Here is an 18,394-nt window from a genome sequence, read left to right on the forward strand (position 1 = left end):
CTTAAATTAATCACTGGTTTCTAAATTAGATATGCCTCTGCTAACAGTCACTTTTATAATATTAAACTAAAGAACACTGACTCCTGTAGATTCTGAAAAATGTGGTTTGAAGCTTTTACCCATATATTTTCTATTCGTACATTGCGATTGCTAAGAAACGAATCCAGTACCTCCATTCTAGTTTCATTAAACGAAACGACGGCTGAGATATAGACCCAAAATGCATTGCAAAATTAAAAAAATGACTGAAAGTAATTTTGAAAGTAACCATAAGAGATCTGATGTCAATAAACTTTATGTTTAACACTTACTACTCCAAAAGGCAGGGTTAAGTTTATCAATAGCCTTAATTGTCAAAGTTAACTAAAGAGAATCTCTATAGAGATTGTACATTAGATTTTATAGGTTGTCACATATCATTATCTTCTCTTATAATAATATATACTGTGTTATAGTCCAACAGAAGGCGTTCATCAGCATTATTCTGTTCTTCAAGTATGCATGTGATGTCGTTAATATTGAAATTAAAAAAAGTTCCCTTTTCATTCCAATCACAAAGTGGAACTGAAACCTTTGCACCGCGATAGTTATCCTTGACTAAAATAAAAATTAAAGCAGATCCCTTTTAATCATAATTACAATGCTACTTACACAGTGATATCACAATGCATACACGTAAATGTCCTAAACAGGCATGTCTTCTCATGAAGTAAGCAGCCACTCGAACATAGTATCCACCACAATTGCCGTAAATTGTCCTTTTGCAAGATACTTGCGGTTACCTGTGCTGTCGAGTAATGTGATGGTTTCATGTCAATGTTTAGTGCAGGATGTCGGTATGTGGTATGTGACCCAATCGTATGTGCGCCTTGTAATTTCACACAATAAAACGTCTGTTTGTTATTTGCTTCAACTCATCGTTACTTACAACACAAACGATTTAACTGTGACCAATCTTAACCATTAAAGAATCCGTTAAAGTTGATGAGCTTAAAATTTCTTAACCTTTTTGAAATTTTACTTTCTTGTAATAGAAATAAAAAACAATAATCACGATTACATCAACGGTTAACAAAACATCTACAAGAAGAAAGAAATGAATTATAGATACTTAACTCAGCGCAAGTAACTTTTAACCACAACACGCCCACCAAAAGACCTATTAAGTCTATTAAAATCAAATTTAAAAATAGAGTAAAAACAATCAAAACGTAGAAAAGTAAACCTTTAAGCAATATCTATAAAGAAAAAAGCAGAAAAAAATCGAAAACTCAAGTGGCACGAAACGAATGGGACATTGCATTATGCACAGAGCAATAAAACAGAAGAAATTGAGTATTTTATATAATATTTCAATGAAAAAAAAATTTCAGTTTATAAAAACTTCAGATTTTGCTGGTTAAAATGCAATGAAAAAAAAAAATGATGAGACTAAGGAAAACAACTACTTTTAACACTGCAAGTCTTTGGCCAAAAGTGAAACCGAAGATTTATTTTGTAAGCAGCAACGATGCCATTGACATTGCAGCTTCTCGTAAACCTCAACAGCAACATCTTCAACTACTGCCGCAATAACAATAACAATAACAGCAACAGCAACAACAACAACAACAACAACAGCAGCAGCAGCAACATCTTCACTAAAAATGCCTACAACAGCGGCAATAACAATAACAATAACTTGAGGCAAAACAAAGTCTGACATCTCGACCAAAAGCCAATGTGAAGCATAATTGCGCGCATAAAAATTAACAAAAACAACACAAAAAAATTAATAAAAAATCGTAGAAAAATATTAAAATTAAAATTTTAAAATTTTTTCTTTTTTTTTATCAATTTTTCTATAAAAATTGTTACGTTGGCAATAAACAATTATGAAATATGGCAAAAGATACTTTGACAAACACAAAGAAAGCACAGCTAAAACAAAAGAAAGATCAGAGCCAAAAAGGGTATAAATAAAAAATAAAAATAAAAATAAAAATTATTTGTGGAAATTGTTTAAAAATTATAATTATTTTTTTTTCCTTTTTTTTTTTTGAATTCATTTAAAAAATTACATACACACACGTAATGGTATAGGAATTTGATTTCAACATTTTAACCGCCCACTGTTGCGCCCTTCTCTGAATGAACTGTCGAGCAGTGAATACAAAAGATACAAGATACAAAAATTCGTTATTGCTGGCATTAAGGGGGGGGAAACATGTTGTCATGTCCATTCGTCGTTTATGTCGCGGAGTATTTTCTATTGTAGAAGCTATTTTTATTGAACATATTGGCCTCGCCTTTTTCTTGGTTTTCTGTAACATAAAATATTGGATTTGATTTTTTTTTATTATTTTATTTTTTTTTTTATTTTTATTTCCCACGATTTTTTTTTGGTAATAACGATAAATAGTGAAATAGCGCGATTTGCAATGATTTCAAATATTTTAATCCTACCTTTAAGATATGGACGATAAGCTCACAGCATGGATTCATTGAATATGCAATACATTAAGATAAATATTGTACAATATATAATATTGAATACAAAGTAGATGTATCTTGAGTGAAGTGAAACAGAAATGTTTATAAAATGAATTTTTATATTTCATATTCATTTTAAAATCAAAAGTAGTTCAAAGTATAAAAGTGAAATCAATGTGAAGCATCACGGAAGTGATATTAAAAAGAATGTATATTTTTATTTTTTTTGACTTGAAACTTCTTACTATAATATACAATAATTGGTTCTTAATTTTTTCTAAGGACCTCGATATATAGACAGTCAATAACAGAATGATTTTGATAATTTTGAATTCTTCCTAATTATGACCAGGAGGCATTTTATACACAATTGCTCAATATATCACAATTGTCACATTTTTAATACGATTTTGACACTTTTTGATTCTGCTTAAATTTAAGAGATAATATTTTGTTATGGTTATGTGAACTTAACCACACAAAAGTATGCACATTTGCTCCTAAAGTCCAAATATTTTAGTATACTAAAACTGTTTGCCCAGACTTAAGGGACAACGAACTTAAAATCTAGTCACCTCATAAGTCAGTATTAGAATCTGATAAGGTAAGTATAACAATTATTCTTTCATTATTAAGAAATATATAGCATCCACTCGCTGTAGTCCCTAAACTGTCTCTACACACAATAATGAATTATTTCAATTAGTCCCTAAACTCTCTCTACACTCAATAATGATTTCTTTCAATTGGTACCTACAATAAATTAATAACAAAAATTAAATAAATCATAATAAAGTAACAGAGTTATATATTAAAGATATAAATGACAATAGTATAAAGAAAAGAAGAAGAAATGTCCTAAATAACTTCATATTTCAATATTTTATAATGACGAAAATATCAATTTCAAAATGTCTACAAGTTTTCTCTTTTAAATATTTATTTATCGGCCAGTTTACAGTTCTAGAATAACTCTAGAACTTAGACTCTCCTACACTATAACTCTTTACCACAACGGGCCATTATTTGTGCTCAAGTGGGCTTTCTTGGGTAAACAAGACCGCCACTCCAACCAACACTATAACTCATAAACTACATATCTCATATTCATTCTTTTTCAGAGCTGTAGAAACTTTAGGAATGACAATTTTTTTCTGTACATTCCATATAATCTTTTAATTTTAAGATAATTCGTTTTTTTTTTTGTTTGGTTTTTATGGAAAAAAGGGTGAAAGATATTCAACATATCTTCACTATGTCACTAGATTATAGTAGCATATACAATTTGCACAGACTGAAAAAACTTCTTTATATCAAGAAGGTCTATTCAATCTTAAAAATATCGAAACATTACTTCAAGATAGAACTTCTCGATTATTTTTCCTTTATTTCAATGTGTGTCAGTCTTGTTTATTTTCATATATATTTTTCGATATATTTTCGATATTTTAAGTGATTTTGTTCCAGTTGTAGGCTAATGCAACTTCTTATCTAGTTAATTCAATTTTAGAAATATCGAAACATTACTTCAAGATAGAACTTCTCGATTATTTTTCTTGTTTATTTTCATATATATTTTTCGATATATTTTCGATATATTAAGTGATTTTGTTCCAGTTGTATGCTAATGCAACTTTTCATCTAGTTAATCTTTATAATAATATTTTCGAGAGTAAAATGTATTTCTACTTGTTCTAATGAGAGTCTTCTTCCTTGCGATCTTCCGCATTTAAAAACTGTATGCTCAACATTAATCGCATCGGTTCAACAAACACAGCTGAATTCCTTTGTTTTTATGTTACTGAATATATATTTTTAAATATATCTGTTAGCAAATAGAAAGTGTGTTAGATAGTTACTTAGCACTCTAATATTTGTGCTTATCCATGATTTCATTTTCGGTATGGACCTTGCTGACTATCTTTTCTTTAATTCAGAGCTCCACCTTATTGCCAAGTTCTATGTATACATCACATTGCTCATGATATACATAGTATAAATAAGCCATTTTCGTTAATTAATTTCTGATTGATATTTGTTACTTAACTAGTTTTCGGAATAGGTCGGAATAGGTGATACGCATATTAGTAGATGGGAACTTTAAAAATTGACCTTTTCCATTTTATAAACTATTATCTAAATTTGTGAATAATTAACGTCTACTTAAGTTAATGAACTTAACTATAAGTATATAAATGTCATTTATATATAATAGGTAAGTACTTCTACTCATGTGAGATTACTTTAAGTACAGCAATTTGATGACCTTACATCTCCCTTTCAAGCATCGGCTATTGTATTTACGAGTATGTGGTATTAAAAATAATTTAGGTTTTTATAAAATTCAATTGTAAGATGAAAATTCAGAAATATTAAGTACTCAAAAGTTTTAAAACAAATATTTGAAGAGGCTTTTTATGCAACCTTCAACCGATCGTTGGAACATTTCCGTTAATACTTAAGGTTTTTGTAAACGCATTTTTGATTTAAAGTTTTGTCGAAAAATGTAAAATGTTATCTTCAATTGCATCGTCGTTTGCTTTGTTTCATCGCAGCATCTTTTCAAGTTTTGCAACCAGCATAGTTGCGAAACACCTCACATATGCATGCACTTAAATAAATTAAAAATAAATTATATATAGTAAATAAAATAAATAGTAAATAAAACAATTTAAACAAAACTGCTTTAAGGAAAAAAATTCATATTTTTTAAAATTTTTTCGACGCTTTTATGACAGAAAATATTACATAGAAGGCAAAAAACTGGCGCATAATTGCAACATTTTTCTAAAATATTAATATATGGAAATATTCTTCTGTTAAGTAAACACTACGAAAGAGTTATTATTGCAACTTACAAATAAATGACTTACTGCTACAAATGTATTATTAATAACTAGGTCACTTACTTTAAGACAATTAGTTGATTAAAATTTCCTATCTTAGTTACAGATTCATACATAAAATGAAGCGTTCACATTAAATGAATAATTTATTATTGTAAGATCCAACAAGTTTTGACTTGTAATTATCTACTAAGTATTATCTAACTAAGTATTCTTAGTTATATTAAGATATTAGTTATTCTGTTATATTATGGATCTTATACCCAGACCTATAATTATGAATCTGTCACACATTGTTGCATCATTGTTAGTTTAGCACAGAGAATCAAGTGCTAAACTCCAGCACTAAACTCAAGTGTTAAGTTTTCTCCACTACTTAAGAGAGAGTCAAAGTTTAAATGATATTGACTTTATAAAACAAACATACAACACCTTATCAACCGATTTGACATTATTATTATTATAAGTAGTTTAGAGTATAAGTACACTATTCGGTACCTTATAGAATCTTATGTACAATCTTTTATTTAACTGACCACAGTTTTGGGATATTGAAAAACCTAAAAACTGCTGTGAATATATAATAGTATTAACTGTGTATTCTGGATATAAAATATCTGGTCCTAGGTAATTTATTCTTAGTTTATTTTTAGTACAGTATATGTGCATAGTATACATTCTGCAGTTTTGTAATCATTATGGTAAAATCTACAGAAATAATAGTCTTCAAATCCTATTGTTCTTAAATGATATATAATTTGAATTTACAATGACCTTTTTATATATATTCCAATATGATATTAAGCAATTTCCATCTTTATTTATTTAGAGGTTGTTTAGCCTCTTTACTTGCAGTATACCCTTTTTCAAGAAGTCGGCAAAACAACCGATTCATCAGTTAAGTTATTATTTGAACTATAGTTACCTCTGCAGAATATTTGGGGGCCTATGAAGAAACTTTTTTGCATTTTTTCTGACTATATAGTTCAGCCATTTAATACCTTCGTGGCCCTAATGATTTCGTATGCAGATTAAATGTTTTTCAAACGTACAAACCATTGGCAAATGAGGTTTTAATTAATTTAAATCATTTTAGAGCCATATTGATTATTAGAAGTCATGTCCGCTGATGTTTAAATTGACTCTACTTGGGTATTCTTCAAACATATAGCTCTAAAGCGTGGAAACCCCACTTAATAAATTTGATTATAGTAAATATAATAAACAAAATTACAAGTTTATCTTACAGTCGTAAAACACTTTTTATGTTAGTTTTTACTATATTAATTAGCTTATTATATTTTGTTTTATTAACTAAATTGTTTTAAAACGCTTTGAGAAAATGAAAATAATTCTATAGAACAAAATGTGGCGATTTGATTTATAATACATACTTAATAAGATTCAGACATCATTTTGAAGATTACTTATCTCATTAAGTGTTACAATAGCATGGATTGTCTTTGTACATCATATGCAATTGAACATCTCTTCTAGTTAAGATTAGGTTAAATAGCAACAGGAACTTTCTCTCCGATATATTCAATTAAAACTTTGCACAACAAAATTCACAATAATCCTCTATCCAAAATCTCCAAAAATAAAAGATGTCTCTTAAGTGTATTAAGAACTGTTCTGGCGCAATTGAGTTAAGTTATAGGCATGTGTCGGTTATATGCCTTCCAGAAAATTGCGCATGACGTCGGTCATCTGTTTTCATGCCACATACCGATTTGAACCCTATTGATTTATGACTGAGCCACATTAAGATGACAAGTTTCTTACAATTGAAATCAGTTTAAATTTATTACTCCTTACTTTTCATAACAAATTTTTAGCGGGGTAATTGGTTAATTTAAATACAAAATAAAAAATATAATCCAATAATATTTCGATTTTCGTCGATAGTCATCTTCAGAAAAGTATTTACTTGTTTTTCAAAGAACTTATTAACTTCTTAGATTGATTTCGGATATATTCTTCAACCCTTAAGCCAACTGCTTGCTACCTGCTTTATTGCAGTGTGCTTAATACTATTAAGAAAGACACGTACTTGATAATAAAATATCTATTTACTTTTAAAACAAATTAATAAATTAATTAAATGTATAATTAATATTAAAATTAGATTTTGAGTTTTTATTATTTTGAATTTACTTAATAATTAAAATATAAACATTAGCCTTAGCTTGTTTTTTAACCCACTTAACATGACTATTTTACGAAACATAATTTCCTCAAACCTTTCTAATATATTATAATATAGTTACATCAATTTAATATGTTTTATCTATTATACAATAAATGAATTAATTTTTTTTTTCATTTAATATTTAAATATTTTTCGCATTTTTAACAGCATTTATACGCTCAATTCAGATACAAACAAGATTTGCAAATTAATCTATTAAACTTCGAAGCCAATAATCAATAAAATTTGAAATTTTATTTGAACTCATAAAATGCAATTAATTGATCAAATCGCATCAATTGAGTTGCTCGAAATATGTATCTCAATAAAACGAGGTGTTGATGAAGATAATCACAGCTTAAGCCAGTATCAACATCTGCCGTGAGCTATAATAAATGTATAGTAGGTATACTAAGAATGTCAAAATATCCAATGAGTTGTCGGACAGATTGGCAGACAAAAATCGAGCCAATAAATTCGATACTAAGTCGTAAAATAATTAAAAATGCAAATGCACAATTCATAATTGCAAGTTTGTTTATTGAATGGTTTTAAGCTAATTTTAATATTTCTTAAAATACAAAGAAATTTATGAAATACAATATTACCTCGTTTAGGTTTAATAAAGTGTGAAATTATGTAAATTGGTTGTGCCTTTATACTCATCTTTATGTATTTTTCTCAATTTACTACGTGCATCTTGGCTTTTATCTACAAACAAATCAATATCGATATCGCATCGATATTTACCTACATTCATATTAGTCAATTTTTTTGTTTTTTATGCTGGCAGCAGCGGAACAAAGACTTACAGAGCTGTTAAATGCCCATAAAAATGTTCGACATTTACATTAGGTAACCAATAATTTAGGCTATCTTGGTCCAGTTTTAGTACAAATAACTTCAAGCTTTGTGCCTTCGTTTGCTTGACTGCCTCCAAAGTCGCTATTGTGGCTTAAATGGATACGAATTCATTTTCATTGGAAGGCTAATAGCAACTCTTTTATTTATCACAAATTTTTTTTTTGTTTTTTTTATATATATATTAATGTGTATTATGTTAATTTTATGATTTTATGAATTTTATGCATTTTTTTGTTGTAAGTTTATCACTTTTGACACATCGTGACATTGAAGCAATCAAATATTTTGACTTGAAGATATACGAGTGCATAAGTTTGTTTTGAAAGTGTAAATAATGAATTTCATGAATAAAAATAATTTTTTATTTCATGAAAATAAAAAAAAAATTATAAATAATGAATTGCAACCAAAAAGATGAGAAGATGAGAAGTTAACATTTGTGGGAAACTAACTTCAGTTTCTTAGTGAAGGACTCATATAGCTGCAGAGCAGCGGTGCAGCGAGTAATTGTATTACTGCTATCACCTGCAACAATAATTAATATATATAATTTTTTTTTTTAAATAAATTTATTGTAAAATTAAATTTCATAATATTTCTCATTACAACCAAGGAGCAAATGGAAGATGTTGCTTCATACCAATTTACTTTTGTTAGAAATAATTAGCAAGCTTTTTAAACAAAATTATTAGACATTATTAGAGATCTCTATATCGAACTCTAGTGGCTACCATATACAAACTTAAGTAATTTTCTCAGCAAAAGATTTCTCTAGAAAATGCTAAGCAATTATATTACAAAAATTTATTAATTAAAATTTTTTCACCAAAAAAATTAGGCAAAAAAAAAACAAAAACGAAAACATATTTTCCGCATCTTTGCGCATTTGTTACAACAGCTTAAATAAGTTAAATGATGTTTGAAAAACTCTTCTCCAAACAAAACCAAGCTGACGTTTTGAGAAGCTCAATTTAAATCCATGCAGACTAACCGGCTCAGTACAAAGCCGCACTTCATCAGTTAAGCCTCGAAGCCGTGAAGCCGTGAAGCCGCGAAGCTGTCCAAAGTGCATTTAAATGTTTTTGTTGCATTTCCAACTGTTGCTTGTTTCGGATACTCAAAATTGCAACATACATGAATCTGCAGTTTTTAATGTACAATAATTTTAAGTCACACAACCGCAAAGGCAAATCATAGAAAAATATGAAATTTTTTTTATTGAGCCATCGAAGTGTGCGGTTGCAAGTGTAAAGTGCATGCAAGTATCTTCTTCTACATAAGTGTACCGCAACACCTTTTTTACTATACGAATGAAAAGCAATTCAAGATACAATTTTTTTCTCTCTGGTTTTTGTTGGTTATTCAAATTAACGATGATATTCGCAAGTTATGGAGTTATGATGCGCTATTGTGCAATTTTATGCAATCTTTTGCGAACGCCTGTTGCACTATTGCAGTCGCAGAAGAAACGAAATGCAATGTCCGGCAGTTTCGTTTATTTATTAAGCGTTCATTAAGCGTAAACTTATCAATTGTTTTTTTATTGACTCATTTTTATTCTGTTATATTTCATTATTCCAGTATAAACTATTTAGTGTTCACTATTACTATTTTAACTATTAAACTGTTATTTATTTTTGACAAGAAGTAATAGTTTAAGTACACTCAGAAAAATATTTTGGTTCATTTAACCAACTTTTAACTCAATTTCAGGTCAAAATATTCTTACTTGACACATCATGTTGGTTCAACCAATATAATGTTTTCATATCTTTTTTACCAGATGAGCTAAAATGTTTCTAACAAAATGATTAGATCAATTAAAATATATAGTATGTGGTTAGAGCATATTTTTCTGAGTGTAGTCAACAAATACAAAACAATGTGAATAATATAGCACACATCTAAAAACAAAATTTCTGTGGAACTCAATGGGTTAATGTACGATATGTAACGAATTTATCGCAGATTTACTACTATACTAAACCAACAAATTAACTTGTTATTAAAATAAGAATGATTCAAAATTTCAACTTTTCCTTACCTTCTCAACCTTCTTTTTTGTAGTTCTGCTTTTGACAAATAGTAGCATTTAAAATCCTAAAATGTTAATGCTTTGAAACCTAGAACTCTTCTTAATATAATATGCTTTTTAGGTTTAAACCTCTCAGCAACATACTCTTCGAATTTATCTCATAATGTCATTTCCGACGTTTTGATTTCATTTAGTTTTATCTCCAAGAGATACATACATTCTAGCAATACCATTTAAATCCGTAGTTATCAACAGAGCATTCTATGATTGGATGCCGCAAAATTCTGTATATTTTGTCGTCATTTGTTACCATTCCTAAAATATATTGTATACAACGCCTCAACAACGATGTCAAAGATCGAAACTCATCAATAACACATCCTATGATATTAAGCCACGACTTTCTAGGCATTCTGACTTAAATCAGTTTGGTTTTAAAAGCTACATAACGCCCAACAACGTCTCTTAAGTCGGAACTAATCAACAGTATATTCTATAAATTCAAAGCCACGGCATTCTAGGTATTCTTCTTAAATTAGTTTTATTCTCAAAAGATACATAACATTTTAAAAAGTGTCGTTTGTTTATACTTTTCAGTGCCACCTTCTGTGTATGTATCATTCTTTTCTGGTCAGTTGTTTCGTCTACAGTCTTGAAGACTTTAGTCGATAAATTTCTTTGCAATATCATTCATAATCATGTCTGCAGATTATATGCCCAATTAAATTATATTTACTGCGAAAAATTTTTATTCTCATTGTGTCCTGTTTTGATTTGAATATATCTATTTGTTGTTAATATGGATTAATCAGTTAGCTAGTTAGATAGAAGAAGTGTAAGGTACTAAAATCTTGCTAAATTAGCTAGAAAGTCGTTTTGGTGATCCATGTCTCAAAGTTTTGACGAAACGTGGTTTTACCACCAATAAGGTGTTAGTTTTTAACTGATTTCTTATTGAAGATGCTATGCTTACGCTTTGACCTGGATAAGCACAGACAGAGACGTAAGAACTATTCCAATATTTCTTCTGCGAGTGTTCAAGAACATGATTTGCAATAGTCAGTATTGCATAAAATTTTTTTTAGATATCGGTGTGTGAAGGTTTTTTCAAAGCTCAAAGCATTTTGGATCTTAATAAATCAAAATATAGGTATAAAAATTTTTTAGATTTTTGTTAAAGGTATTTGAAAATATCTACTCCTGACCAGTTATAACCAAAGAAGGAAGGAGATGATGACCATGCAAAGAAAGACAGGTGATTGCGTTTCAGATCCAAAAATTAGAAAAATATATCCGCACTGGGTCTTCAAATACGGTCAGCGTGGAATATGCGTATTCGATATTCTTCTGATATTGAGACGTTTCATGTGATATTTTGTTCTTTTAGTTTTTAATGCATTTTAAAATATATATGTGTACAAATATGAATCTAAGTTAATATTAACTAAATAGTTATACTTATAGTTATGTGTATATATGTTTGACCTTCTTATTTATCTTATTATCTCAGGCACACAATTGCTTCTTTCAAATATTTTATTAACACTTCTTTTAAATATTTTATTAACACTTATTCTAAATATTTTATTAACACTTATTCTAAATATTTTAGTAACACTTATTTTAGTTAGTTTATTAAAGCTTGTTTGTTGTTTCAGAATCTTTGTTCAAATTTATTTCAGATGCTCTATTAAACAATATAAACCAATTTTATGACATTTTTCATTTTCTAAAATAGGTTACAAATTTTTATTTTTATGATTTATTGCTTTTTAATTAACAAAATAAATTCTTTTGGCATTTATTTATACTAAATTTATTGTCAAGATTTTATTGAATGTTTTGTGTGATATATGCGCGACTTTATGACGTGCGAAAATCTTTGATAAACTATAAAAAAACTAATTTACATCAACAAAATAAAGTGAACCAACATTTTTGTAGTTCCTCAAATTGATAAAACAAACGAACAAACGAACAAATGAACAAATGAAGAAAGATATCAAACTGAAAAATTTTTCATATAAATTACGAAAACATATTTACAATTAAAAAATAATAAAAAGAAATCAACTTTCCTTTTGCTTACAAATAAATTCACTTGGCAAGGCATTCGTAGACCAATGCTTCCATAAAAATTTAAAAAACTTTAACTTTAAGAAAAAAACCTTACATTTCCGTATTATTTCTCACGCTGTTCATGTTTTCAGTTTATTAAAATTAATATCAAAATATTTCGAAAAAAAAATCTAAATACATATATATAAAAACAATATGTATCTCATCTCGCATGCAATAATACCAAAAATAATGTAGGAAAAAATTCATATCATCAAATTCAAATTATTTATGGCCGTAAGTCATAAATCAGCAATTCGAAGTTTGCTGCTGGATTCAATTTGTATCTACAGCACCATAAAAACTAATTTCGAATATAGAAATAAGTTGTAATTTTTACTGTTACATCTGTTGTTAATATATTTCTTTTATTAATAAATAACTTTTTTTTTAACAAAACAAACCCTTCTATCGCAAGTTTACGTTGCAACTTTTTTTCCGCTACTTTGGTATGGTTTTGGTTTAAATGTAGTATTTTAAGTGTTTAATTATCCATTTTAACCCACTTAGTCACACTTCACTTCAGCTTAACACAAGTTATTAATTAACTCGAAACAAACAAATCTATTAAACACACGCTCTTCCCGACTTCCTTTCTGCAAATTGGATACAAAGTAAAATATGCATATCAATAAGCCATAGCGAAGTTTAATTCACAAATATACCATAGTTAGGCACAGTGTATCTTACAGATACTATATATTACGTTAGGTACAGTCAGGGTTAGAGCCCATTCAATATTTGTGAGACTTTTAAAATCAACTCGGAGCACAAAATAATTATTGTTCGTCTCATTTACTTTTAATGGACGTATCTAATCATTAATTGGATTTTTTTTAATTTATCAAGAAAGTAAATGAAAAACTATAATTAACTTTGAGAAAACGTAATTCATCCCTAGAGTCAATGTTAATACTTAACTTAGTTGGTAATATTTACCTTTTAAAAACTAATTATTTTTTTTTTGTATTTATAACAAATCTGACACTATTCCTTATAAGTCAAAACTTGAGTGATTTTTCAACTATACTTTGACAAAAAAAAACAATAAGTACTGCAAAACCATATAAGAGGTGTCTTTTATAATTTTCTGAAAAGAGTATGGTCTGGTCTGGTAAACAAAACAGTATATAACTCAGTTTGTACTCACCAAGTGAACAGAACTGGTCTAATAATCACAGAAAATATGAATAGCAACTTTCAAGAAATAAGGAATATAAAAAAAAGTCTACCTATAGGAAAAAGGCTTATGTTCATCTTTAAAATAAAAGACTTATAAAGAAAGTCTTATTTCTATTTTTATTTTATACAATTATCTATATAAACAACACCGACATTTAGAAGTTTATTCCGCTTCTTCCTCAAAGCGGATTATTATTACATTTCCTATTGGAAATATGTAAATCGGAATTTCTTTATAAATTTAGTATTAAATGTCAAGGAATCAACAATTAAAAAATAAATAATATGCAGCATAAAAACCAGAACCAATAAAGCTCATATAATCAGAATTACGTCTATTTTATAATATTTACTGCATCTTATTTATGAAATAATATATTATTTATTTTATTATTAATTGAATGGTATATGATTTATCATATACATTAATAAATGAAGAAAAAAAATTATTAGAGTGCATAAAGAAAAAAGCTTTCCGTACTTGATATTTTCAGCATATTCGACGAGGAACTAATGGATTGTCTTATGAAAAAGTAGTTCTAACACAGGTGCTCAAGGACTACCATATAGCTCAATATTCTTTCAATTCCTATATACTTATACAGTAGACCAATAATGTATCCAAGTTATATAGACTATAACTTTATTATATTCATGGTCGCTCCTATATTGTTATAATCTTAGAACATACAATATTACTTCCACATTTTTTTGGCTGATTTGTTTAATAATCACATATATATATGTATATATATATATACATAAGGTTTGAATCTTTGGCAAACCACGAAGAATTTTTAAGTGCGATGTTCTGAAGTTGACCAACATCCTCAAAAATAGTAAATCGGTACTACGTTGGACAATAACAAATCAAATGTAAGACATTTCATCGTACATTCCAAAATTGGTACACGAACAATTATAGTAAAAGGGAGATTTTAACTCATAGTTCCCTAATCGGTTGTGAGCCGTAAGCAAAGCTACCATAAGAGTAATATGTTATAAAGCATTCTCAATGAGAGTACTTGATGTTTTCTCAACAGAACGCGCCCAACTTGCATACATATGCCTACATAGTGTTGAGTCTTTCGATCTTTTATTAAAAGCACAGAATAAATTCGACAAATGTTAACTTGATGTTAACTAATTGCCCAGATTTTTAAGGTGTTCCTAATGATTATCTGAGGCACCCCGTTTGGCTAGCTCGCTTACCTTACAATTGTCGAAAATATCCCTATAAACGAAAAGTCAAAGTAGAAAAGTTTTAAACTGAATCGATATCTCGTTTTGAGATATGTGAGAATCAAAATCCGTCCTGGATGTAAACTGAACTGAAAAACCCGTCCTGTACTCAAACACTTTAGAACCGTTTGATTGACTGAGATATTTATATATATTAATTTATTTATATGTATTCTTATTAATATTACATATTATATATTTTATTGAGATTAAAATTACGTTTTAAAAATGAAGTGTCTTAATAAAGTGTGAAATGTTTATTAACTCCTTCTCTCTATTATTTCCATCAATTTAAGGTTAGAGTTGAAAATTCCAAACTGACTTAATGAGAGTTTCAAATTTCCAAAATTTTAGCTGCTTCTGATCTTTAATCCTAAAAATTGAATTAACTAAATTACTTCATTAAAATCATATAAAGTCTGAACAAAAACCAATTGCGAATTTTAAATCAAATTCAATCCAAGTATTCACTTTCAATTCACAATCATCGACACCTAACAAAAGCACAATTTATTATTAAATTTTCGAGCTTGATAATGGCGGTACGGGTGTGCGATGGCCCCAAGTTTACCGCTAGAAATGAAGCGGGAAGAATGTGGAAGGTGTTGGTAGTGTTTGGACACGTTCATATTGAACCAGAGCAAAATATAATTTAAAGTGAGTAATTTGAATAGCAAAGATAAAATTGCAAAAACCGAAACCATTGGTGCAAAGTGGCAACAACGTGACTTTGAGCCAAGACACCGACTGGCAGCTCAGCAGGTGCCTGAGTGGTGCAGCGGCAATTACGCTAATTTCAAGCAAGCAGCAAGCAGCAAACGGACAAACGGGCAATAGGCAACAGGCAACAAATAATAAGGAAAACGATTTTACTGTAGTAGAAATAATTTCGAAAAATTAAAAAGAAAAAAAAATAAATTAAAATTACAAACAAAAACAAATGCTAAACATCGCTTAAAAGGTTTTCAATGAAACAATGAAAAAGTTCGGGATTGAGCAGAAATATTTAGCATCATTACCCGCAGCGCAGCGCAGCTCAGCGCAGCATTGTAGTTATGTTACAGTGGCAATTGCAGTAAATTGTATTAAATTAAAATTTATTTTACCTTAAGTTTTAGCTAAAGACACACATTTTTGTCTTAGTCTGCAAAATGAAATTTTCATAAATTTTTATTTGAGGTATTGCGTACCGCGTAATTGCAACAAAGCTACCGGAAAGATTTACACATGTAGATTCGGTTAGACGACTTAATTGGTGGCTGCATGTGCTTAGACGCATGAAATAAACATAACAAATTTAATTTGAAATTATAAATTACGTTGCTAATAAGTACAAATTATAACCTTCAAGGTCTATATGGTCTAAGTGAGTTAAGTGAGCTAATTTAAGTTAAACTGTTTACTTGAAGATAAAGGTTAAAGCTTCAATTGCTGTCAATAAAAAAATAATTGCAGGAAATAAATGCAGGATAGATGGTTCAACAACTCAATTTTTATTGCCTTAATTTTGTTAATATTATTGCAAAAAAAAAAAGAAAAAATATATATTTTACCTCGCACAATTGGGTCAGTGAGTTCAACTTTCTCAGCCCATTGAGAGATATTCACCACACTTACGCCACACCGACATTAGTTTAGCATCATTAACTTTTTGCACATTTCTTGCAGAGCTAACTTTAAATGTACACGACAATTATTATTAGTTATTATTATCATTGCATAAAATTTAAATAAACTTCCATAAAAAAAAAACAAAAATATATATAAAAATATTAAATTTTAAACATTTTTATTAAAGCTTTAACTTTTTAAAATTGTTCGTTACAGAAACACATAACCTGCCTCTTCGTAATTGCTTTGTGTCTTAGCAATGCTTGCGCTGACGATGATAGTTCGAAAGAAACGAATGAAGTCATACCGCGTGAGGCCATACAAAAATTGGACTACTCGGTGAGACAAGCTTTATTACGTGCCATAGATAAATTAGAAAAAGAAGCAGCAACAGAAGAAATCCTAGAAGAAACCACTACCACAATACCAACCCTGGTGACCAGCATTGCCAGTACCATTTCAACCAACACCACACAAGCCAATGAAGAAGTACTGGAAGAAAGCACAAATGCCTCTGATGTGGTACCAACTGTACAATTCTACACTGCAGTTTTAGACGAGAAAAATGCTCCAGAACAATTATTATCCTCTTTCATAGATAGTTCAAAAATTTTTAAACAAACTAATAAAAAAGGCACACAAAATTTAGGTTCACCAACAGTTGTTGCTGATCTAGAAGCCACAGCTGAAGATAGTCGGCAAGCAGCACGCAGCGTTGGCACTGCTTTGCGTTCAAATGAAATATCGAGCGATAAAAATGCTGAAGTTAAATTTGAAATACGTAAAACTAAAAATAATTCAATAACCTCAAGTACTACTACTACAACTACAACAACACTACCGCGTACGACAAGGCGACGTCCTACTACTACGACTACGACAACGACAACTACCACCACACCACGTCCAACACACAATGAAGATGGTGAAAATATTGAATTGGTAGATAAGAACGATATACGCATACAGGAAGCGCCTCTTGTCACGGCCTTTACTGTAGACTTAGACGAACGTGGCTCAGCTAAAAAAGTTATCCCAATCGTACATCCTATTCCCACACCAACAGCAGAGACCACATTACGCAGTGCTGATATATTTTCAGTTCACACTGGTCCAACAATATCTAAGTTTAATGTTTTACCCGGGGGCCCACAAAGTGCTGCGTTAAGTTCAGCCCACAATTTGTTGTCAGCTCCATTGCCCACACAATCTACCCAAGTGACGACTGCAGCTAATATTTTACTCAACGCAATTCCAACATCAAGTTTTGAAGCTGTAAGTATTCATTCACTTATGTATATATCTAGCAATGTCAACTAAATTTTTGAACATCTTATCTTTAGCTCTTTTAACTTTTATATATTTTCTTCTCTTTCCTCTGCAAACTCTTTCCGTAAAACTTCCTTAATATACCATTTTTCTTGATCCAAAGTGTTCTTACCTTTTTCAGAGGCACAACTACAAATACGACTTATGTACGCATATGCAATAATTGGCATTAAATTAAAGAATATATTTTGAATAATCAAAATTATCAGACTTAAGACTTAGATTTAGACTCGGTCTCAATCGAACATACTATTAATAATTAAATTGAGCTGGTTTGAACTGGACAAAATACGTACCAGTCGGCTGCTTCAATTAAGGCGAAACCTGCTTATCACCAGTTAGTAATGACTTTTGTCATGGTTTTGGCTCTGCGGATGAATAGGAAACTGTGCTCCAACTCATCCGGCAGGGTTCATCTTGGGCTAGCAGAAGATCTAAAATCTGCAGGCCCCTTTTCTTACCGACCTAACAATATAGTTTTCCTGCAAAATTAGAGACAGAGAA

At 29.4% G+C, this 18,394-nt stretch overlaps 1 protein-coding gene across 1 annotated transcript; it reads left to right on the top strand.

Moving 5' to 3' along the window:
• Positions 1-15,926: 15,926 nt before the first annotated feature.
• Positions 15,927-17,881, top strand: LOC119676662 (mucin-5AC-like). The gene is made up of 2 exons (XM_038087912.1): positions 15,927-16,025; positions 16,778-17,881. Exons 1-2 carry the CDS (start codon positions 15,927-15,929, stop codon positions 17,879-17,881), a joined length of 1,203 nt encoding a protein of 400 aa, XP_037943840.1.
• The last annotated feature ends 513 nt before the right edge of the window (positions 17,882-18,394 follow it).

This window comes from Teleopsis dalmanni, chromosome 2, assembly GCF_002237135.1.
Source record: "Teleopsis dalmanni isolate 2A chromosome 2, ASM223713v2, whole genome shotgun sequence".
In the NCBI taxonomy this organism is placed as follows: Eukaryota; Metazoa; Arthropoda; class Insecta; order Diptera; family Diopsidae; genus Teleopsis; species Teleopsis dalmanni.

Coding starts and splice junctions, on each gene's coding strand:
- LOC119676662 (XM_038087912.1), top strand. CDS start 15,927: ATGAAAAAGTTCGGGATTGAGCAGAAATATTTAGCATCATTACCCGCA. Junction 16,026..16,777: donor ATGTTACAGTGGCAATTGCA/GTAAATTGTATT, acceptor TGTTCGTTACAG/AAACACATAACCTGCCTCTT.